Below are 25,715 nucleotides of genomic sequence, written 5' to 3' on the forward strand. Positions count from 1 at the left end.
AAATGGTAGAACCTGATTTGTTTATGATAGCAAACATAGTATACATAATTTCCCAACCTTCATTGTATGGCTATAAGGCTATATTTGCTCTCGCCATACATTCTGTGACAAATTTTACAATACTGCGACGAGAACAAATTCGCAGAAAAAAGTTACGTTATTTTTGCTTTTGTTAGTATGCAATGTCTAGTCATAAATTATACACAGTTTCGTGGCAAATTTCGCTTATTAACAATAGAAGGGGAGCTAAGGAAAATCGCATTGTAGTGATTGCATTGCAAAAGTACAAGTGAGATTTACGAATTGCTGGAAAAACCTAATATTTCGAAAATGTTTGTTTACCGCACGATCAATCGTTTTTCCCAAACGTCTGAAGTGGCAGACAGAAAAAGGAGTGGTCGTTCTCACATGGTTCGAACCAATGCACCCATAAATGTCGAGAAATAATTCGCAAAAATCCCCTTAGAAAGCAGAAAATCATGACTAGGCAAATTAAATCCATGTCAAGACTAATTAGAGATGGTCTCCACATGAAATTCTTCCGTCGCTCAACTGGTCATCTTTCGACGATTCGCTTGATGCAAACAACTCTTCGATGGCACGTAGTTAGCGGTCATGAAAATATTCTTTTCACAGATGAGAAAATTTTCATTGTTGAAGAAGTGTTTTATAAACAAAACGACAAAATCTGTGCTAAAACTTTTAAAGGCGCAAAAAATGTTGTTCTAAGAGTTCAGCGTGGTCACCATCCGGCCTCCGTAATGATTTGGTGAGGAGTGACTTGTAAAGGTGTTACATCTCTTCATTTCTGCGCAAACAAAAGTTAAGACAAGGGAAAAAGTGGACTACAGTTTGTGGTCAGAATTAGAGAACATGATCAGTCGAAGGTCTCACAGAAATTTGGAGAGTCTCAAACAATCCTTGGTTCGAGCAGCGACGTCAATATCCATGGAAATCGTACGCGCTGCAATAGCTAACTGATCTAATCGTTTGAGGGCTTGTGTAAAAGCAATTGGTGACCATTTCGAATGAAAATTAAATTTTTTTTTTAATATTTACATGATGAAATAAAACTAACATATCTATAACGGACTTAATTTGTAAGAGAATTTATGGCAGGACTAAGTAGTTCCACAAATGGAGCTACCTACAGTTTTAAGCAGGCAAATGGAAAGCAAATAATATTCGATTTGCTTAAGAAGCCCTGCAAATTATCAATAATTTAGAAATAAATTGTTTATTTGTAACAATGGGCTTTAACGAGATCCTTTAGAAATATAGCAAAAGAAAAGAGTTAATTGCAAAACTAATTTTATTATAACCACAAAATGACAGCTGAAAACCGGCCCGTCGCAATAGTGTTTTCCGTCCCCGTCCAAATTGTGTTTAACCGACCGATTTTTCCGACGACAGTGGATCAGCTGATCACCATCCGTCAACCCGTCACCCGCTGTCCCGCTTCAATTCTATTCCGGGCCTAATTGTAGTTCTGTTTATCTGAATTCCGCGCCGTAAAATCTTAAAAGTACTTCAGTTTAGCGAAATTTTCAGTCGCACAGATTGCAATCAAGTGCGTTCGACTGTGTTGTGGATATAATACGAGTATATATGTAGGTATGCATGTATGTACTCCTGAAATTTCGCTCTCGACAAGACTGCGTATTTTTTTCAAATCGCAATTTTTTGTAATTAGAATTAAAGTACTTAAAACTATTAAAAGGTTTTACCTATATTTTTCTCATTATCAGTTTGAATGACGGGCACATATGGGTTTTCATGTGGATGCTGCGATTGCAAATGAGCTAAATGTGAATGATGATGCGCTGATGTTGCCGCCAAGGTCCCAGCGGATGAGGAATGTAAGTGAAGTGCAGATACAGTGTTCGATGTGTGTGCCGTTGCTTGATGTTCCAACTGCTGATGATGATGATGAGAGCTCGAAAGTAGACTATGACTAGGTCCGGTAATACTATGATGAGTTATTACTTCCGATAATGATGTGGTACCATGGCTGGCATGTGATGTTGGCATTTCCATGCTGAGAATATCATTGAACCCTGTAATAATAGTGATGGTGTAAGAAATTTGTTCGATGCCGCAAAACGTCAAAAGATTAAATAAAACTGATATATTTTGGCCTTGTTTATGAATTATAATAAATACCAATTTTGTTAGATTCGTCCAGCTTAGCCGAACTTTTACGATTATAATGTGAACTTTCTATGGTATTTTAGTAACATGCAAATTTGTATTCAGTGCAAAACGAAATAATTATTATATAAGACCAAAAGTGTTTGCTTTAAATGTACAATGTACACATGTTTATACGTTAAAATTATTATATTATAAGTGCTTTTGATCACTTTACTATATCCCGTTCAAAAATATACATGCACATAGGTGTGTGGTTGTTTTGGTTAGAAAACAAAAAATATGCCACGCGGAAAAGATTTGTCTAATTTGAGCAGGGACACATTTTATCATGGAGAGAGATTTTCGCCTGCTTCAAAACTAAAACGAAACAAAACTGTGATTTTACATTAAACCTAAGGTGCACCTTGCATAACGTTTGCCAAAAAGTACCAATTTTGAGAAAATGAATGGGAAAGAGTAATTTGTTCCGATAAAAAAAATTCAATTTGGAGGGACCAGATGGTTTCCAAATGTTTATTATTATTATTATTATTATTATTGTATTATTTATTGTTCGACTTATTTAAAATAAACATTACATTTCATTTTTAATCATTAACATTAGAACGTACGACAGTGACACTAGGTCGTTTGTCGGAAGAAAAAAGAAAAAAAACAAAATCTTACATTTTACATATGTATTGAATTCGTTTAAAATAAATTTTCTATATTCTATAGCCCCAGTGATGAACTTATATAAGTTATTGTATCCAGAAGGGCCAATACCATTTAAAATGTCTATGATTTCATCTCGGTTTAAACTATATTTTCCAAAAAATCTTTGACGAATTCTTTTAAGCATCGGGCATTTTCCTAAGAAATGTGTGATGTCTTTTAATTCATTTAAGTTACATAAAGATGAATACCAAAAAAAATTTAAGTAACAAAACTTCCACTGCAGCAGGAGCAGGCTACAGTGGTCGTAATTCTACTGCCAAACACACGCATAACGCTCTTCAGCGCGGAGGTGCCGTTGTCGACAAAGACTCGGACAACGAAAGCGTCGGGAACACTAACACAGCTGAGGAAGAGGCTCTTCTGCGTTCTCCGGCTGGGTCCAATAGTGCTGCTTCGGATAGCAAGAACAGACCAAGGATCAAGCCTGATAAAGAGAAGCTGAAGGCCAAAGCCCGATACAAGGCCGCGGCCAAAGTTTGTGACCGATTTGGCAGCAAGTCCAACCTGACGAAGCAAGAGGAGGAACGGTTGGCTTGGGCCAGAGAGGGGATCAAAAATGGCCGGGCCTTCTACGCAGCAAAGCCAATGTTCGCAGCTTCCAATCCGAAATATGCGAACAAAATCGAAGAAGGGCTAGCCATCAATAGGCAGCGTTCTGCGTATAGTAAGGCCTCAGGGCCATCAAAAAAGCAGAAGCACAGGCACGAGACGGCTAAACCGAAAAACGGAGACGAAAGACCTATGACGTCGACCCCCCATAGTGACACTCACTGACCGTAGCGACCAACTGGGGCGAATGTCGCAGGAACGGTGGAAGGTAGTGGAAATTAAGCTACAGGAAACCTTGTTTACTAAAATGGACGCAGAGCCGAACGCACCCATGCCAGCATTCGACGGAACAGGGTGGTTCCGCGGCGTCAAAATCATAAAATGCAAGGATGACCCCACACTCACATGGCTAAAGGAAGCGGTAAAAACGCTTCACGGCCTGTGGGAGGGGACATCACTGGAAATTGTTGATCGCAGCTGCATTCCCTCAATACCGAAGGCAAAGGTTTTCAGGAAAAGGATCTCGGTATAGAAGAGATCCTGGAAGCCTCCCTCAATATACAGGAAGTGGAGAAGGGTGACTTGGAGGTAGTATCCAACCCCGAGAAGGTACTGAGGCCAGATGCTGAAAGTCCTTCAGATAAACCTCCACAAAAGTAAGAACGCCTCAGCCGAGCTCCTGCTCAACATAGAGGGAGTCGGCTACGATGTGGCTCTAGTCCAAGAACCATGGATAGCATCGGGTAACATAGTCTCCGGTGTAAAGTCACACAACTACAACACATGCATCCCGATTGTAAAAAATAAGGTAAGAACAGCGATAATGGTTAAAAAAAGTATATGTTCTTATATTGGTCATAATCTCTCTTCAGACGATCTGACAGTGGTGGCGCTGGAGGGCTGCAAGGATGAGACGTTACTCTTTGGGTCCTGTTATATGCCACATGATGAAGAAGCACCACAGCCGGAACTTCGGAAGCTGGTAGAAACAGCTGCCAGAAAGAAGCATGCTCTGGTGGTAGGAACGGACGCAAACGCACATCACACAGTCTGGGGAAGTGCAGACATAAACGACCGAGGTGAGTCACTATTTACCTATATTCTTCAGAGTAGCCTAGAAATAGCTAATAGAGGTGAAGAACCAACATATGTGGGACCAACGTCGAAGAATGTACTCGATTTAACACTCTACACAAGCAGGCATGTTATGGTTCAGGAATGGGAACTCAACACTAGGCCCTCATTCTCTGATCCCAGATACATAAGCTTTCCGGTTATATTCCGCTCAAAAAACAAGCTTACATCCTTTAGAAATCCTAAGAATACGAACTGGGACTTGTATAGGGATATACTATCAAAAACACCAATGATACCCCGGAAATACAAGTCACACGTCGCACTTGAGAAAGGGGTTGAATTGTTTGCAACTACTCTTGTCAAAGCCTTTAAAAGATCCTGCCCTCCAACACGTAATAGACGCAAGGTGAAGCCTCCTTGGTGGAACAGGGAATTAGGAGCACAAAGGCGTGGAGTACATGAATTCTATAGGTTAGCTAAAGTTGCTGACAATGAGTTCTGTTGAAAAGAATACAGGGATCTTCTCAAAGTATACAAGAAAAAGATACGTAAAGCCAAGAGAGAATCTTGGAAAGACTTCTGTAGCAGTATGGAAGACACTAACGATGTGGCTAGACTCAGGAAACTGTTATCCAAGAATCCGTCTATGCCAAGAACAATACGAAAAATTAACGGTGAGTGGGCTGACAGTTGTGAGGACTCTCTAGAAGACCTAGTCAACACACATTTTGCAGGGTGTGCGGACACTACAGATCTCGAACCTAGAGGAGATATTGTGCACGAAATCCCGACGAATGTAATTACCACCAACAAAATAGAATGGGCTATACAAAGTTTCGACCCATATAAATCGCCAGGACTGGATGGAATCTTCCCAGCCATGCTCCAAAAGGTAAGCCGTCTTGTGGTACCATGGTTAAGAACGATATTCAGGGGATGCCTGAGGTTCAGCTACGTTCCTGTATTGTGGAGAGAAGCGAGAGTTGTGTTTATTCCAAAAGCAGGAAAAATCAACCCTCTATACTCAAAGGAATACAGGCCCATTAGTCTGACCTCATTTCTCCTGAAAACGTTAGAGAAGATTCTAGATACATACATTAGAGACACAATTGCGCCGAACGAATTATCCACTGAAACTGCATTTCACTCACTTGTACTAAACATAGAAAAGGCGTTAGAATATAAGGAGTATTCTCTAGGAGTATTTCTAGATATATCAGGGGCCTTTAACAACGTGACAAAAGATGCTATTTTAAATAGCATCGAGTCACTTAATATGCAACCCGCGGTTTATCTATGGATAAGGCAGCTATTATCTAGCAGAAAGATAAGAGCGGAGTGGAACGATGCGAGCGTCACCAAATATGCATGCAGAGGTACTCTGCAAGGTGGGGTACTATCGCCGCTATTATGGTTACTTGTAGCAAATGAAATGCTCAAGAAACTTGACGGAGGGGCACCAAAACTAGTGGCATATGCCGATGACATAGCTATAGTAGTTACGGTAAAGTACCTGGACACCATCAGTAATGTGATGAAAAACGGTACACCAATGGACATCTCGCGCAGGGCTAGGGATGGACGCAGGAAAAACAGACATGGTACTTTTTACCAGGAAGTACAAGGTCTCGGCGTGGAACCTCCCGAAGCAAGGCAACAACGAACTACTTCTCAAAGATTATGCAAGGTGCCTCGGAGTAATACTGGACAGCAAATTGCTGTGGAAGCACTATGTTGAGGAGAGGGTGAAAAAGGCCAGTAATGCGTTGTACGCATGTAAAAGAACGCTGGACGTTACTTGGGGTCTATCACCCACTCTGATGCATTGGTGCTACACAGCATTAGTCAGACCGATATTGCTTTATGGAACCTTAGTAGGGTGGACTGCGACAAAACAACTGACGTACTTAATGCCGCTGGAAAGGATTCAACGACTCGCTGCTCTGTGCAAAACAGGAGTTATGAAGACCACTCCAACGGCGGCGCTGGAAATGATACTCAGCATGCCACCTATTGACCTCATGGCGGAAAATCTGGCAGCGAAATCCGCGAGGAGGCTAATGGCTGCAGGGGTATTCACCTGCAGAACCTTCGGTCACAGCTCAATAGGAAAGTGGAGCTCAGGTGGCACGGACTGCATGACTCCGTGCTTTAATTGGGAGAGAAGGTTTCGCACTACAATTGAAGAGGAGGGATGACACAAAGGCATGAAGCCTGGCCATAGAGCTTTTCACATCTATACAGACGGCTCTAAGCTTTAGTCGGAATGGGAGCGGGTATTTACTGCTCAAAACTAGGGATAAGGCAGTCTATCAAGCTGTCAGACCACAGCAGTATTTTCCAAGCGGAAGTTTTTGCTGTGGGGAAGGCCGCGGAGCTAGCTTACACTAGAACAAGAAAGAACTCAACAATTAATATATACGTGGATAGTCAAGCAGCAATAAGAGCAATAAGCTCATATTGTATTAAGTCCAAAAATGTTCGACGGAGCAGGGAGGACATAGAAAGGCTAGCCGGAAAGAGTAGGCTGCATATCTACTGGGTACCTGGTTACAAAGGCATTATGGGGAACGAAATAGTAGATGAGATAGCAAAAAGTGCTGCGAGACTACCATTTGAACAAGAGAACGACAAAACCGCTAAACACAATATACAACGAAATGGACGACCACATGAAAAGACAAGTGGAAGCTAGGTGGACAAACCTGACCACATGCAAAACAACAAAAGTCATGTGTAGAACTAACGTCAAAAAACTGACTCAATTCGTACTTACGCTCTCGTGAAAGAAATGTAGAACTATCATAGGTATGCTAACAGGTCACAATCTATTGGCTGCACATGCGTACAAGATAGGGATTGCTAACACGGACAAATGCAGAGAGGATGTTGGGGAGACTTTAGAACACCTTCTGTGCGTTTGTCCGGCATTATCAAAAACGCGACTAAGATGCCTGGGAGCCCCACTGTTTGAGGGTCTGGAAGACGTCTCAAAAGCGGAGCTCCCAGCCCTACTTAGATTCGCCAAAAGCGCTGACATCCTACAGGATGTCTACTTTAGGTATTCATCGAGGTCGGTCTCCCTCTGGTATCGCTAGGGACCAAAAGGTCTATGCGTGGCTTATTGCCAACCAGGCTAACCTAACCTAACCTACATAAAGTGCAATTTAAATCCCTTTGGCTTCCCAAGTATATTAAATCACATCTGGTTTTCATAATCCACATAATTTTATAGATTCCAGTATTATCGTATATTATTATTATCGTCTTTTTTGATAGTATATGAGGCAATCTATTATCATCATATTCAAATTACGTTTTGAATATATATTTTAAATGAAGCTGCAGTGTATACAAATGAAAACTTGGAACATTTGTCTCCAAGAGAATGCAATAAGATGGCGTATTACCCGGGAGATGAAGTACCCTTTTTAAAAAATAAAGTTGAATTTTGTCTACTTCTTCAAACCACGAGTTTCGCCATACCTGAGCAGCATAACTCTGGATTGCTCTAGCCACCGCTAAAAACAGTTTCCATTTTGCCGACAACTTAATTTTATTTTTACTAAGAAATGTGCGCCAAGTTGCATTTATGCTATTTTTCGCTAGAACATTTCTATTTTCTATATGTTGCTTGAAACTGAGTTTTGATGTTAGCATTACACCCAAGTAATTATATTCTTTCGTTTTTGGTATAACTTCGCCATGAAAAAAACACTTTTCTTTTTCTGCTATTCTACCGCCTCTCCGAAAAATCATTATAGCTGACTTAGATAAGTTTACTTGCATATTCCACTTATCGCAGTATTTTTCTAAGTTGCTTATCATTTTTTGAAGAGCACTAACCTCATCTGCCAATATGACGATATCGTCAGCATATAATAGCAAACGGATATTTAACTCATCTATAAAGAGTCCCCCCTCCAAGCAGTCGTGCAGGTCATTCAAGTAAAGAGCAAAGAGCGAAGGTGAAAGCAGGCACCCTTGCTTTGAAATTGAAATTTGAAAAAGTCGAGCCAAGGAGCACCAAGAGATTTGGTGGCTCCTAAAACACTCAGGCTAAAGAGCCCATTGTATTTAAAGCTCTGGAAAGGGGGTAGATAGTCAAGGAGGGAGGGAGAAAAGTATCAGAGAAAGAGATAAGAAAGAATAGAGGCAGAGATAGAGATAGTTAGTCCTGTAAAATTTTCCAGATTCTTTGGCAAATCTGTAAATATCCTTCAGTTTTAGAGAACGAATATTACTCATTCTCATGACATCGGAACCCAATACTCGTAGTCGCGCTCTAGCAAAGGCAGGACACTCACAGAGAAAGTACTCAGTGCTATCCGCCTCCTCCAAGCATGACAGGCATACCGGGTCCTCGATGATTCCAATGGTGGTCATATGCTGACCCCATGGGTTGTGTCCTGTAATGATGCCGACCATCAACCGAATGTCTTTCCTTCTAAGTTTTAGTAGAAAGTTTGACAGTTTTCTGTTCGGACTTGTCACAAAACACTTTGCAGTTCTGCAGCGTTCCAGACCGGACCATCGCTCTTTATGTAGATTGCCTACATAATCGCTGATCCAATTCTTGATTCCTGCGGGACTGATTCCGATTATTGGCTCTGGCACCTGTGGGGGCACCGCTGATCCACGGTTGGCCAATTCGTCGGAAATTTCGTTTCCTTGAGCACCGGAGTGTCCCGGAACCCATGTAAGTACAAGCCTGTTTTGTCATGCGACAGAATTACGCTTCTTCTTACATTCTTGAACAATCTTTGAGGTTTGCTTCGCGTTCTCCAGGGCCTTCAATGCAGACTGACTGTCACTGAAGACTCCAATCTGTTTCCCGCTCCATCTCCTCTCGATTATCCATTCGGCTACTTTTAGGATGGCAAAAACTTCTGTTTGGAAAACAGTTGTCATTCCCCCCATAGCATAGTGATACTTATTACTATCGTTTAAGTACCATCCGGCTCCAGACTCTATTTCATTCTTGGACTCATCGGTAAAGAAAATATCCGTCAAACCTCCCTGAATGCATTCTGGATTGCTCCATCAAATTTCCTTCCAAATGAAACGGTGGGTATCAGGTCATCTTTAGGTGCCAAAAACAGTGGATACTGCTCCGACAGCAACTTAAAGATTTCTCTGTGTCCCGAAGTTCCATTTTCGTGCCAGGAACCATATTTATGGAGTCTACACATTGCTTTTACTGCTTCCTGTTGTATCTTAAGATCCAGGGGGAGCAAATCAAGCATAGCATTTAGGGCATCACCAGAGATTGTACTCATGGCACCCGTGATGCATAAACATACACTTCTTTGCAGCCTGTATAGTTCCCGGATTGTGGACTTAACCATGCTCCGTCGCCACCAGACCACAGAAGCGTAAGTGATGATTGGTCTGATAAGTGCTGTGTATATCCATGAGACCACAGCAAGTTTCAGACCCCAGGTTTTGCCAAAGGCTCTGCGGCATTGCTGAAAAATCTTCAATGCACGATTCACCTTCAGTGAAACGTGTGTCTCCCAAGTCAGCTTCTTATCCAAGATTACTCCTAGATATTTAACTTCGTTGGAAAGACCAAGTGTCACACCTTTCAGTGTTGGAAGACTGAGTCCATCCAATCACCGTTTTCTCGTAAACAAGACTATGGTTGTTTTGTTCGGATTAACGGAAAGACCTTGTCTCATGCACCAGTCAAGGATCCTCTGCACTTTCGTGCAAAGCCTCCTTAAGGATTTATCTGATGTTAGCGCACGGACGTCGTCCGCATATGCTTGGACGTGAAAATCGAGTTCCTGCATCTCCACTAATAGAGAGTCTACGACAAAGTACCACAGCAGCGGAGAAAGAACACCCCCTTGGGGGCATCCTTGCTTTACTCCTGACGATATTTTGAATTTTTCACTCATTTCATCTCCTACTTTTACTATCGAACATGTATTTCTGTAATAACTTTCAATAAAGTTTGTCATTTTGGTGGAGATTCCTATTTCATGAAGCTTGTATAGCAATGGTTGTCTAGGGACAGTATCAAAAGCGGCTTTAAAGTCCACAAAAAACGCGTACCCTTTTTTTTTCTCCCTAAACTTAATATGGACTATTGCTGCTAGTTTATATTTGTTATCTACAGTTGAATGTCGCTTTCTGAAACCTGCTTGAAATTCTGTTATAATATTTTTATTTTCTACCCAGCTTGTGAGTCGCTCATTTAAAATGCCCATCATTATCTTTGCAACACAATTCGTGAATGAGATTGGAGGGAAATTTCCTATCGCCTTTTTTAAAGAGCGGATATATCAGACTTGTTTCGAAACATTCAGATACTTGGCCCATATTATATAGCCTATTAAAAACTTTTGCCAGCTCAACAAGAAACCGGTCATCGGCATTTTTAAAAAACTCATATGGAACTTTGTCTGAGCCTGGAGCTTTTCCACATTTCGTTTTTTGTAACATCAATCTGATTTCTTTCCCTTACTAAATTTGCCACATATTGTATACATGGTGTACAGCGAGTTGGATTTAATAATGTTTGAAAACAGTGCATGGATATTGCTGGCGATACCTCTAGACAAGATTCTGTAACTGAACACCGAAGGACGTTGCCCATCTTCCACCAATCCTTACTGTTATTAACCTCATTTATTCTGAGTTCAAGATTGTCATAGTAATTCTTCTTGCTATCTTCACATAGTTTCTTGTATTTCCTATTTGCCTGAATATATTTCTTTTTATCACTTCCACTCAAAGTTTTGTTATAAATTCTCAGTCGTTTTAATGACATCTTTCTAGCTGACTGACATTTCCAGGCAAAGCATTCCGATTTTTTTCTTAATCTTTCTTTATTTCGCCTCTGTGAAGTTGATATTCTAATTATTTCAGTTAAATCTTCAAGATCTAGCTCTTTTTTTACATATTTCTTTTTCTGTAGGTTGCTAATAAGTTTCTTGTTATACAATTCTGCTCGTAATTCATCCCAAACAATTTTTGGTAACAAGTTCGCCTTGCATATTGAAGCTGATTTTCTTGCAGGCAATTGCATTTTTAAAATAATAGGCATGTGATCAGACCATGTTTTATTGTCCACTATAAAATCAGACGCATGTTTCAATATGTCCCGAGATATTGCACATATATCATTGACAGATTCACCTATATTACTAACATAAGTAAATTTTCCCTCAACATCACTACTTAACATGCCATTCAATACTATTAGCAGAGAATGTTAATGCAATGAAAAGGAGCAAATGTTAAATGAGCTTTTTTCGAGTACTAATTTGTAGATTCATACTAAGGTAATTTCAAATTCAACTTTGCTCACTAGTGGGGAATTGCAGATATTTACCCCGCGAGTGGAGGGTTTCTATATTTACTTACCACGCTAGCGAAGGAATTCAGATTTTTTCTGCGTTTACCAAACTACTGAGGAATTTCATAAGATTTTTCCGCACACTACTAAGGAAATCGACTTATTTCATGCCCACAGCGAAGCGAATAAATTTGCGATTAAGAAGGCCGCGCGGCAATTAATTTGTGGTGCAGAAGCTAAAGTCGTTTTGTTTTTTGGCACGTATTTAATTCAGGTTCTAGTCCTGAAATCATATTTTTTTTTTTTTTGCACATTTTTTTTTTACAATTCAATCCTGGAAAGTTTGGTAAAATTTTTGAGTTTATTTTAATTAAAATTTCTTTAAAATACTGTTTTTTTTGTATTTCATAAATGGAAATTTCTTTTCGGTATAAAATAGTTCGTACTGGATATGACCTGATTTTTATATAAATCAATCAAAACAGAAAATATGTACATGTGTCTTGAATCTCTTTCATCAAATCCAAATTATATAATATTGATGAGAAAATATCATTCTAATATCCGTCCAGAAAGTCAAACGCGCATACACACATACATATGCAAATAATTACGCATACAAACTTTCAACTAACGCAGAATATGTGCATATAAAACTGCGAATCGAATAAATGAGTGAGAAAAGTTCATTAGTAATTATAGTTTAGCGCAATCGTGAAAAACGTGTCGTGTATGCAGTACATCCCATATTTGACTCAGGTTCAAGTCCTGTACACAGTTTTTTGTTCGATATTTTTATTTCATTTTTTGTATTTGGTTTAATTATAATTGATTTAAAATAGTGTATTCAGGTTCTTCTAATACCTGTTATTTAGAAACTTATTTTCTATACGGAGCCGCGGCCACTCGACATGACAAAAATTCAAGATTTATCAAATATTGGCAAATATGTAATTCCACGCGAAATATTCCCATATTGACTATTTTCGAATGGTCGCGAAAATTGGCATATGGGCGGCTCGTTTTATGAATGAAATTGAAATATGAGCTCGAACTTATGAATGAACTTTTTGTTTTTGTTCTAAATTATTCAGCGCCGTCGCTGATAGAATCATGGCCGCTGCGAGTGCGTCTACGAATGTATTTTGTTTTTGTAGTCGCTAGGCTTAGATTTTAGCTTCGGGCGACATGCGCATGTGAGGTATGTGTTTTTGTTGTGTTCTAGAATATTTTAGAATGTGTGGTGGCAAAGCGGCCATCGCGTTGCGCTTGCTGTTGCATTTGCGTCTATCAAAGTATTGTGTTTTTGTAAGTACAATATTAGGAATATCGACTGGTGAAAGACAAAAGTACACGGAATCAAGAAGGGAGCGCTGTGCTCGCGCATATGTATATACATGAATGTATGAACGTGCATGGATGTAGTAACATATGAATACAATTATTTTGTAGGAAGTTTAGAAGGCAAGTAGGTATATATGTATGTATGTATATATGCTAGGACATAAAGTCGGTATATATGCATACATAGAGCAGAATTGTTTTTGCACTTGTTAGGAAGAAACTCGTTCACTAGTGCGTATGTGTATTTGATTTCTTGTAAGAATGTGATGTGGTATGACATGTGTACATATATAAGTCAAGGTTATTTGGGCATACTTGCATTTGTGATATGATGTTCTTGCGCTTGTGCATTATTGTTTTTCATATACAAATGTACATACATACATACATATGTATGTAAATGCTGTCGATTACATTAATTATAAAGTGACATAATATATATATAATAAAATAAGTGTTGATTTATCTTAAACCGTTTTATTTTCTGAATGCAAATACCTCCTATTGACATGTACATACATACATACATATTATGTATATTGTCATATACCATCATTTATGTACATATAGAGTATGAATGTATGTATGTAATGAAAAACTTCATGAATTACTTTCAGAATTTATTAAAACTTATTCGCGTCGCGCGCATACATATCTACGTAGACATCACAAACCTTTTGTTCACAAAGCAGGCGCAGAAATAAACGCTCTGCGTATTTATCCTCCCCACGTGACTCGCCATCAATTCCTCGCAAATTTTTTTTTTTCGTTTTTAAATTTTTTTTTTTAATGTAATCGTAAAAAAATTTTTAATAAATTTTATGTATCCGCTTATCATTTCAAAAGTAACAAAATGGTAAAAAATAAGCAGTCGAAGAAATAAACGCACCACCTATTTTTCCTCGCCACATGTTAGACTCGATTTCAATTCCCGGCGCAAACTTTTTTTTATTAATTTTTTTTTTTTTAATTCGTTTTTTTTTAATGTAATTGAAAAAAACATTATGTAATAAATTTTACGCATTCGCTTATTATTTCAAAAATACGAAAATAAATAGTAAAAATTTAATTGGTTTAATGTCGAGGTGAGAAATGTGTTGTGTGTTGAGGTGAAAGATGTGTGGTGTTTCTAATTTTTGAATCAAGTTTACAGTTTTTTCGGTCACACAAAATTCGATTACGTCTAAACAGTCTAAACACTTAAACGAATATCTGACATCAACATTACCTAGGTCTTTTTTAATGCCATAAAGGAGTCCACCTCTTGCCCGTCCATAATGAATACGTCGCACTGCTGAACAGAGTAAACCCCTTGAAGAATTTAAAATTCTTTTCAAAATTTTCCGTTTCAACATGCGTTTCTAACAAGATGAAAACATCAAACGAACAAATGTAATCAAAAAAATTGAATTAGTTTTAAAGGTTTTTTTCGAAGATTTGGGGCTTTATTGTGAAAAAACGGTACAAAATATTTTATTCGAAGTATTGGCCATCGCTAGCTACAACTTTCGCCCATCTTTCGGTCAATTTCCGGATGCCGTTTCTCCAAAATTCTGGCCGCTGCTTGGCTATCCATGACTCAACCTATATTTTGGTAGCCTCGTACGAGGAGAACCGCTGCACACTGGGCCAGAAGACCCGAGTGAGTGGCCAAAACTCTTGTTTCTTAGGAAAAGGCCATAAAACCGATTAAAACCACGTTTATTATAGTTTTTTAACTCTATGAATGCGAATCTGAAGTCAAAATTAAAAAATTCAAAATGGCGGATCCAAAATGGCGGACATGAATTTTAAAAAATCCGTATTTTTGCTTCAAACTCAGAATCTAGGGGTTTAGAACAATGCACATTACGAATATAATGCCAACTTTGAGAAATTCAAAATGGCGGATCCAAAATGGCGGACATAAAATTTAAAAAATCAGTATTTTTGTTTCAAACTCTGAATCTAGGGGTTTAGAACAAAGAAAATGCGTCTAGAATTAGCTGTACTCATACACCCAGGATACACCGCGAGGAGGATTCTAGTACGATTTAGTATCCCAATTTTTTTTTTGTAATTTTTGTAATTTTTAATTTTTTTTTTGTAATTTTTGTAATTTTTAATTTTTTTTTGTAATTTTTGTAATTTAAAATTTTTTTTTTTGTTGTAATTTTTGTAATTTTTAATTTTTTTTAATTTGACTTAATTTTTGAATCTGCATTTAAGCTCAATTTATTCAGAATCAGTTCGCTCTCGCTCAAAATATGACATCGCGAAATGACTTCGTAGTACTGCAAATAGTCGCTCCGCAGTTTTCGTGTACAAAATAAAAACGGGGGTGGGGGCGCACATTGACCGAACGATCTGCTGAGAGTCTCTCACTCTCTGAGGTACTGGACAGTTCTGGATCTTTCTGGACAAAGTTCAATCTCTGTTTTTGGTCTACTGCGCATTTTATTTTAGTGACTATGAGCTCCTGTGTAAAACTAAGACGCAATTATTTTTCTACTATGACTCTGACTGTTGCGCAGTTAGAGTCATAGCTTGGAGTCCTAGTTTGACTTGTGCGCTATCAGCTCTACTCTGTAGCTGACAATGTTTAACTACATAGTTAGAGCAAAGCATTTTTTGGGGTACTACTGCTGCTCTGAAGTAGTAAATGCAAACACTGAATTAAACTCGATTTTCCCTCGGTAGTTTTTGCTCAAACATTAATGGGTCAGAATTATTTGAGATTTCTCTCACACTAATATCGATATTTCAGACATGTTTATGAAAAGGCGCAAAAAGGCGCATACATACCTTATTTAATACTTCTTTACGAACAATTTGGCATAAAATTTAACTCATTTGATAGGGGAACTTCGGGGAACTTTGTTTTCAAAGTAAGTCATGTATGAATAAAAAACAGATTTTGTTGATTAAATGTTAAAAAAAAAAAAAAAAACTTATTCAACATAAATACACATGGTTTCAATTATAAATTATTTTTTGATATCCATAAAGAAAAGTTATGGACGATAATAACATCTTGAGTAGTATTTTTCACAACAACTTATTGATAAACATTGTTTGAAAGTGTTAAAAATCGAACTAAAACTTTGACTTTGAACTGTTACATAAAAAAAACTAATTCATAAAAACTAATGAAACTTCATAATTTGGTGTAAAAAATTACTCAAAATAAGATGATGTTATAAATTTCCTGTTTAAATTAAGTCGAAAATTTTTATTTTTGGCCACTCACTCGGGTCTTCTGGCCCAGTGTGCGCTGGTCCGCTAAATCGAGACTCATATGCCGGAACAAATGATAATCGGAGGGAGCTATGTTTGGACTATACGGCGGGTGGGGTAACACTTCCCAGCCAAGCGTTCCAAGGTATTTTTTGACAGGTTGAGCAACATGCGGCCGAGCGTTGTCATGTTGCAAAATAACCTTGTCGTGCCTTTTTACCGTTTCCGGCCGTTTTTCTTTCAATGCCTGGCTTAAACGCATCAATTGCAGTTGGTAACGATCTCCCGTAATTGTTTCGCCCGGTTGGAGCAGCTCAAAATATACGACGCCGACCTGATCCCACCAAATGCAGAGCATGATTTTCTTGCCGTGAATATTCTGCTTGGCCGTCGACGTTGATGCGTGGCCGGGCAAACCCCATGATTTTTTGCGTTTTGGGTTATCGTAGTGGATCCATTTTTCGTCGCCAGTCACCACCCGATGCAAAAAACCCTTCCGATTTTGTCGCTCGATCAGCAATTCGCACGTAAAAAGTCGCCGTTCGACGTCGCGCAGCTTCAACTCGTACGGGACCCAATGTCCTTGCTTTTGGATCATTCCCATCGCTTTTAGACGCTTGCAAACGGTTGATTTATCAACGCCCAATGATTCAGCAAGCTCTTCTTGGGTTTGGCACGAGTCCTCGTTTACCAATTCCCCCAATTGCGCGTCCTCTAACTTTTTGGGCTGGCCAAGACGCTCCTTGTCTTCGGTGTGAAAATCACCACTTTTGAATCGTCGAAACCAGTACTCACATGTTGAAATCGACGGAGTATGGTCTGGGTAGGCCTCCTGCAGCAATTCACGGGCTTGGGCTGTATTTTTTTTCAAATTGAAGCAGAAAAGCAAAGCTTCCCGCAAATTGCGTTTCGACGGCACGAAAGGTGACATACTCGGAGCAAGAAAACACTGCGTTGTTTATACTTCAGCGAAATGACAGATACTGATAAACAAAGCCTAGGGATGAGGCTTTGTCATGAATATATATTCAGTATTGCCAACGCGATAAAGTGATAAATAGCGCCATCTGTGTGTCACCTTTAAAACTAATTCAACCTCCCAATATAACGTTTTGTTTGCTAAGCCGTTAATGTTATACGACACAATTTTAATATTAGTTAATTGATTACGATTTTCTAAAAGTTCATCACTGCTGGTTATTACATTTAATTTTGCGGTTACTTTAGTCCAATTCTTTAGTTTTTTGAATTTATTTCAATTTGGAGGGACCAGATGGTTTCCAAATGTATTGGCATGATAAACGGAAGAAAAAGGAGGAGAGAATAGCTCGCAATTTCGGAGGCGGTTCTGTCATGGTTTGGGCAGCCATTAGTGTCAAAGGCAAAAATCCTTTATGTTTAATATCCATAAAAATTAATAGTGTCAAGTACTATACATACAAAGTGAAATCGAAAATAAACAAGACTGAGCTGAAATAGAAACGACAGGAGCTTTGTTCTGATAACTTCAACGATTCTTTCTCACCACCTATTGATCACGCTACAACAACGTCTATTGACATCCCAACCACATTTCCACACATTTCAAACCTGTTGTTACACCTCAACAATCCCCCCGCTACCTTTTTACCTACAGATATCCAAACACAAAATAGATCATACGAATTTTTCAGTGGAATTTAAAGGGTATATACAACAACTACAGTGGTTTAAATCTACTAACGGGGGCTATCAAAAAACCTCTTTATCCTCAACGACCGAACCCCAATCCACTTTTCCGCCAACAATTCTTTCACTCACGTAGGTGTTGCCCTTTCTCCAGCATCCATAGTTCCTTAACTCTCTTTAAACACATTAGATGCTCTCCCCAATAGCTACCATTCCCCCATTATAACTACCCTCACTACCCCTAACACATATATCTTCAAACCGAAACCTAAATTTCTCACGAAAAAAGATGATTGGCCCAAAAACTGTAATCTAGTTACCACCTTAGCAAGTGCAAAAGCCATATCCAAAAATTTAACCCTCTAGTGCATAACAGTGCCTTTAGGCAATGCTTGCTTTGCAACAGAATTTTGAATTATTATGTAACTTTTTTATTTTAAAAGTTAAACGGGCATATTTTATACAATTTTATGACTCTTTTTTGATATGCAAAGTTTTTACTTCTTTTTCCATTATATAATGAATGGCAGTTGTCCGCGAGAAACTGAGTATTGAGCATGCATAAAATAGTTGTGTGAAAAGTGTAAACTTTTAAGTATTTGTTCGCTGGTAATTTATATAAAGAAAGTGATAAAAAAATTCAGGCAAGTTATTTCATGTATTTTTAATGATATTCAGTTGTCAAAAGTGTTAGCTTTATGTATACCACTGTGTGACAAAAAAAAAAAAAAACTTGTAGGTATAGAAAAACTAAAAAAAATGGTATAGGAGAAATTTCCAATACACCCCAAAATCTTATTTTATGGCCATATAACCGTTTTTCAGTAGGTTGATGTGAAGAATCACTCCTAACTTCGCCAATTTCCATCCGATTTCGAATTTGTTTTTCTAGTTCGAATGAACACAAACAAGCCTTTTTGACAGGTTGTTGACAATTTTTCTGAAATGACAACTGACGAAACTGTAGACGGAAGTATTTGGAATTTTTTTATTTTTTCTCTATTTTTTCAACTTCGACATAATTTTTACGATATTAATTTTGCGTCGAATGAGCTATATTTGACTGTGGGCTGTAAGGTGATAGCTTACACCGATGATGTTGTCATTGCTGTCTCTGGTAAATTTGTATCTACATTAAGAGACCTAATACAAAATGCTCTAGACATACTTTCTAGGTGGGCAGGAAAGTGTGGTCTAGGAGTCAACCCAGACAAAACACAACTTATATTGTTCACTAGGAAACACAAAATCCCTCAACTAAGTCCAATTATGCTCAAGGGGGAAGCTCTTGTGATTTCGGAAGAAACCAAGTACTTGGGACTAATCATAGATAGGAAACTGGCTTGGAAGTCAAACATCTTAGAAAGAGTCAGGAAAGCGAACCTAGCTTTTTATGCCTGTAAGAGAGCTTTAGGTAAGACCTGGGGAATTAAACCTAAGGTTGCTCATTGGCTTAACACTGCTGTCGTCAAACCCATTCTTCTATATGGAAATGTTGTCTGGTGGTGTGCTATGCAGAAAAAAACCTATTCTAATTTATTGAATAAGGTGCAGAGATCAGCGGAATTAGCAATATGTGGCGTCATGAGAACCACCCCTAGATCTCTTCTGCAAATACTTAGTGGCCTGCTCCGCTGTAAGGCTCAAAGCGAGCTCACAATGGAAGACTGTCACACAGGGACATTCAACCATCTTAGACTCCTACACGGATATACCCAGTGACTGTGATTATCACCCTCCCATTCTCTGCTTCGAAAGGAATTTCCTAATGAAAATCCCTTCTAGACTGGAATGGTTTGAAGAAGATCCAACACCCAACACACCCGTTAAGATCTACACGGACGGGTCTAAAATGGATACCGGTGCAGGATCAGGGTTATTTTGCGAAGAGCTTTCTATTAGTGAATCCTTTAAACTACCGGATCACTGTAGTGTTTTTCAAGCGGAAATAAATGTTATTCATGAAACCTTAAAATGGCTAAAGATAAACAGAATATCATCAACGAATATCTGCATTCTATCAGACAGCCAAGCTGCCCTACGAGCCCTGGATGCTTTCCAAACAACATCAAGGAGTGTCTTACGTTGTCGCCGATCTCTAAATGAGATGGCCAAACAATATCGTATAATCTTGTGCTGGGTTTCAGGCCACAGAGATATACCAGGGAACTGTAGGGCAGACCAACTTGCAAGAGAAGGTACCTGTTTGCCAGACATAAGTAATTTTATGGAGATACCTCTCGCAACTTGTAAGCTTCTCATTAAGGACGCATTAATCAGGTCTACAAATCAGAGATGGATTAGCGTTAACACCTGTGAAATTGCTAGGCAAACATGGCCAAGGCTAAATTTACGTCTGTCCAAGAGTATTATAAAACTGAATAGACTTCAAATCAGGGCCTTAGTAGGGGCCCTCACAGGACATTGTCTCATAGGAAATCATGCAAAGAGATTAGGCGTTTACAAGCATGATTTCTGTCGTAGCAGCAGAAATGAGGAGGAGTTGGAAACAATTCAACACCTTTTTTGCACATGCCCAGCTCTAGCCAGAAGCAGGAACCGATTTTTAAAATCCTACTTCTTAACGAATATAGATAATCTATACATTTTAGGTATCAACAACCTTTTACGCTTTGTCAAAAGCTCAGGATGGTGTAATATGGAGAGGGAAATGTAGCTCTGCCCCCGCGGTTCACAACGGACCCATTTCGTGGTCTAAGTGGCATCGTTGTCTCTATGTGCGATGCGGCTGCCAAACCTAACCTAACCTAGTGTACTAAAAAAATCCTCAATATCGGATAATATCGTAAAAATTATGTCAAAGTTGAAAATATAGAGAAAAAATAAAAAAATTCCAAATACTTCCGTCTACAGTCTCGTCAGTTGTCATTTCAGAAAAATTGTCAACAAACTGTCAAAAAGGCTTGTTTTTGTTCTTTCGAACTAAAAAAACAAATTCGAAATCGAATGGAAATTGGCGAAGTTAGGAGTGATTCTTCACATCAACCTACTGAAAAACGGTTTTATGGCCATAAAATGAGATTTTGGGGGTGTATTGGAAATTTCTCCTATACCATTGTTCTTAGTTTTACTATACCTACAAGTTGTACTAGTATAAAAGTATAATATCACTGTCGCACAGTGTACTTCATTATGGTGACTTTTCAAAGTTTCAATGCCTAAAGGCACCAGCATGCAGTTACCATGTGAATACTCTTTTGTAACGAACTTCTCTCTTTTGAAAATTTTAAAGTTAAAATGAATGGTTGGAAAAAAATGCAAAACAAGGTTTCAAGTTTGACTGAAAAAGAAATTGAGGAGTTTCTGAACACTATTGATGTTATAGATGAGGAAGGCAGTGATGACGTGGTCTCAATGGATGATGAAGATATAGATGACGGTATCAACTTGGTTGACAAATTCAGTTTTGGCTGTGGCGAACTGGGCATAAGTGTATCAGATCTAAATTTAACTTTGGTTACGCCTACAGCTTCCGTAGCCAGGGAAGAATCAAGTGTAAATTTACATGGTGACAGTACACCACCAGCTCCTCCAAAAAGGCCTAAGACGTGCGCAGGGGTCAGTAGTTACATATTCAGGAGATTTGATGGAAATGTTGTCCAGATGCGACAGAAGGATGAGGAAATAAGGAAAATCGTGTGGAAAAAGAAAAGCATGAAAGTTCATGAAGATCAAATCAAATTCCAATGCCCGGATATGTACAATTACCTACTCCATATAAGTGTTTTTGCTACTTTGCTGATGAACATTTTTTTTCTACTATTGTAAATGAAACGAACTTATACGCGAGGCAGAAACAGATAGATACATATTTTGTATGTACGGCTAATGATATTCGGCGCTATATTGGAATACTTATTTGTATGTCAGTTTATAAATATCCAAGTGTTCGGTCATATTGGGGCCGACATGGTTTTGAGGCTATGCGTACAACATTGCCTGTAAATCGTTTCGAGGAGATAAATAGATTCATACACTTCGCTGACAATGCACAACGACCGGAAAAAAGCTCCGAGGATTATGACGTCATTTATAACGTGAGAAGGGTCATTGATCATTTCAATATAAAGTTTTCTTCTATTCCAATGCCTGATACTAGTGGGTTTTCATATCAGTTTGAATTATATTCCGGCGCTGGCGATAATAAAATGGAGGAAGAAGTTCCAGATTTAGGCGCCTCATCGAATGTGGTTGTAAGGTTATCAAAAAACATCCCCTAATTTGCAAACCACATACTTTATTTTGACAATTTTTACACGTCGCTGGGCTTAGTACTTTATCTGGAAAGCAGGGCTATCCATGGCTTAGGAACCATTCGCGCCAATCGTATCATGAATTGTAAACTGGCTACTGACTGTGATTTGAAGCAAAATATGCGCGAGCGTGGCTATTCTGAAGAATTTGTTTGGTCAGCTTATGGAATCGATATATCAACGGTATTGTGGAATGATAACAAAAGCGTCCGTTTTGCTTCAACTTACGTGGGTTTACAACCACACGGATCCAGTACAGATACATGTTTGCAAAACTGTCGTCGATGGAATCGACGACAAAAATCTTACGAATACATTGATTGTCCACAAATTGTCCAAGACTATAATAAACACATGGGCGGTGTCGACCTGATGGATAGCCTGATTGGCCGATATAAGTTCCGCATAAAGACCCAGAAGTCGACGACCCGTGTTTTTTATCATTTGTTAGACATGACATTAGTTAATGCGTATATTCTTTACAATCGTATTAATTCATTGCAACACGAACGCTTGACTCTAGCTGAATTTCGATGTGAAATGGCAGAAGCTCTCACTAAAATAGGCCAGGATTCAGTCAAAGGCAGAGGAAGGCCAACAAACTCAAGCAAAGTGGAAAGTTTTGTTGTCGGTAAAAAAAGGTTATATGCCAATATCAGATGTACGTTTTGATAACGTTGGTCGCTGGGGTCAATTTCGAGATCGGTCTGCAAAATTGCATTGTAAAAATAAACCTTGTAATTCGCAGACGCAATCTTACTGTGAAAAATGCGATATTCCATTATGTAATTCATCCACAAAGAACTGTTTCAAAGAATTTCATACCAAGAAATAACTAATTCAAATACAAGTACATACATAAGTAAGTCAAACCAATCATATATAAATATATATACATAATATATATATATTTATAAATATATGTATTTATGTATCTAATGTACATCTTAATGCAGGCAAAGATACAAACAAATTAAATTATTAAAAAAAATTAATAAAAAAAATATAACTGATCAATCGAAAACGAAAATATGTGTACTTATTTTGATACGGTACAATGATACCTTAACTGCATGGCAGTGCCTTTTGGCAAAAATTTCTTTTCCTAATTTTTGGCAAAACTGTAGGTAATTTAAATAATAAAATTTTTAAATTAAAAATTAAAAAAGTATGCACTAGAGGGTTAAATGCCGGAGCTTAAAAAAAAGGGTAAAGCGGTTCGCAACCCACATACCCATACTCGTACCACCATCAGACACTAGAAAATTCAAAACTTCCGTATTGAACGAATTTACTAGCTTTTTTAAGAAACACAGAGCAGTCACTTTGGAGCACGTTTAAACACAATAGAGCAACAGGGAATTTAATCAAGTAAAAAAGCTTACCCAAATTTTAGAAGAGAGTTAAAGTCTGCAAGAAATCAATCGTTTGAAAAACTCACAGGTAGCATAAAACCCATTTCAAAATATGGTGTGACATAAAAGCCCTCTCAGGAGGAAATAAATGAAATAGAATCGACTTTATTCACTTTGCACAAGGACGTGTATACCATTCCCGAAACATTGCGTAAAAATTTGCGCCTACATGGTCAAACAGCTCCAACTTCCACAGTAATTTCACTACTCTGTCAAAAAAATTCATTTCTGATTCGTATCACAATCCCACATCATACCCGGAGGTATGACTGACTGGAATGTGACTGGAAAAACACCTGGTTCAGACAAAATTTCACATCCCCTGCTAAAAACCTCTCCCATACATTGAAATCTAGGCTTGTAATTATATATAATAGTATATACTAGAACAAAGCGTATTTCCTCAAAACTAGAAAAGTCCACTGTCATCCCTTCCCAAAACATAATAAATTAAAGTCCTCTGTCCAAATTTGAAACCTATATCCCTAATGCCCTGTATGTCAAAGGTTCTTGAAAAAACTCTTTCCAAGAAGATATTGAAGTATGCCAAATAAAAATAATTGATAACTCGCAACCAATTCGCATTTCAACCGCGTTTGGGTGTTATCGATCCATTGCTATACTTTGAAGACTGCGCCTTAAAAACATTATCTGCCAAAACCCTCTTATCCGTTCTTTGTCATGACTTTGAGAGAGCTTTCAATAGAATTCGAGCCCACGTCGTACTACAGGAATTAAAGAAATGAGAATAAAATGAATACTTTTATCAAAGTATTTCTTTCTAACCGAAAATTATCTTAATGGAAACAATCAGAACTTCCCTTTTTATTATAGCGTTTAATTAGCTCAGCTACTTATTATCCTTCAATCCATATGTATGCCATTTAATTAACGGTGACGATGTTTGTCAACTTTTAACGACTTGACCTAAGTTCCTTACTGGGATCCTAATCGATATTACCGAGAAGAATAAGACATCAGGGACTCAAATTTCCGCAAATAAAAGCGCAACCTCCCACATTTGCAAAAAAGAAAGTGTCCCTTCCCTAGCCCCTAACCCCATTATTGATAATACACAAATCCCACATACTAACTCATTAAGAAAACACGGTATAATTTTTGATAAAAAACTCACTTATGAAGACCATTTCAAACATCTTATATTAGAATGAGCTTACTCATAAGACTATCTCCTAAACTTATATACCATACATGGACTTATCTACCATATCTCAACTTTAATCACCATTGTAAAATCACTGATGATACCTAAAATTGACTTTGGCCTTACAATTTATGGCACTGCGCTAGGAGTTGATAAATCGTATAAGAGAAGTTTTGCACCAACATAGAAACACAATCAAAATCATGTGGAGCCTTGGTCATAAAAAAAAATAATTGACGCGTACACTTCTGCTAGGTGTTTGGCGTGCGTCTTGATGTTGTTCCATAAATGGAGAGACCTACAGTTTTAAGCCGACTCCGAACGGCAAATGGTTTTTATGAGGAGCTTTTTCATAGCAGAAGTACACCCGGAGGTTTGCCATTGCCTGCCGAAGGGCGATCGCTATTAGAAAAAACTTTTTCTACAATATTATTTGACAACATGCACTAGAAGGGAAGTTTTTCCTGTGAAATGGAAACAACAACGACTAGTCCTACTGCCGAAGCCTGAAAAACCTCTGGCAAAGTGCTAGAAGAAATAATCTGTAACCGCCATACAGGTCTGTCAGCTCGCCTATACGGCTTCAGAAAGCATCGCAATGTAGTAGATACAAAAATAGAAGTATGCGAAATAGCAAAAACTGTTATCTCCGATAGAATATCGCTAGGTGGAACCAAAAAATTTTGCGCAGTCGTGACTCTGGACGTTGAAAACGCATTCAATACGGCCAAATGGGACCAAATAGTGATAGCACTAGGGAGTATGAATGTGCCGAACTATCTGATAAAGCTAATTGCTTCATATAATACTTTGATAACAGAACCTTATTG

The 25,715-nt window shown here is 38.3% G+C and overlaps 1 protein-coding gene across 1 annotated transcript in view; it reads right to left on the bottom strand.

Moving 5' to 3' along the window:
- Positions 1–1,713: 1,713 nt before the first annotated feature.
- Positions 1,714–25,715, bottom strand: part of LOC128870418 (uncharacterized) — a 75,350-nt gene continuing 51,348 nt past the window's right edge. The window contains exon 2 of the mRNA XM_054113033.1: positions 1,714–2,057. Within this exon, the coding sequence (XP_053969008.1) occupies positions 1,714–2,037 (324 nt within the window). The 5' untranslated portion in view covers positions 2,038–2,057. The remainder of the gene's footprint in view (positions 2,058–25,715) is intronic.

Source organism: Anastrepha ludens, chromosome X (assembly GCF_028408465.1).
Source record: "Anastrepha ludens isolate Willacy chromosome X, idAnaLude1.1, whole genome shotgun sequence".
Classification (NCBI taxonomy): domain Eukaryota; kingdom Metazoa; phylum Arthropoda; class Insecta; order Diptera; family Tephritidae; genus Anastrepha; species Anastrepha ludens.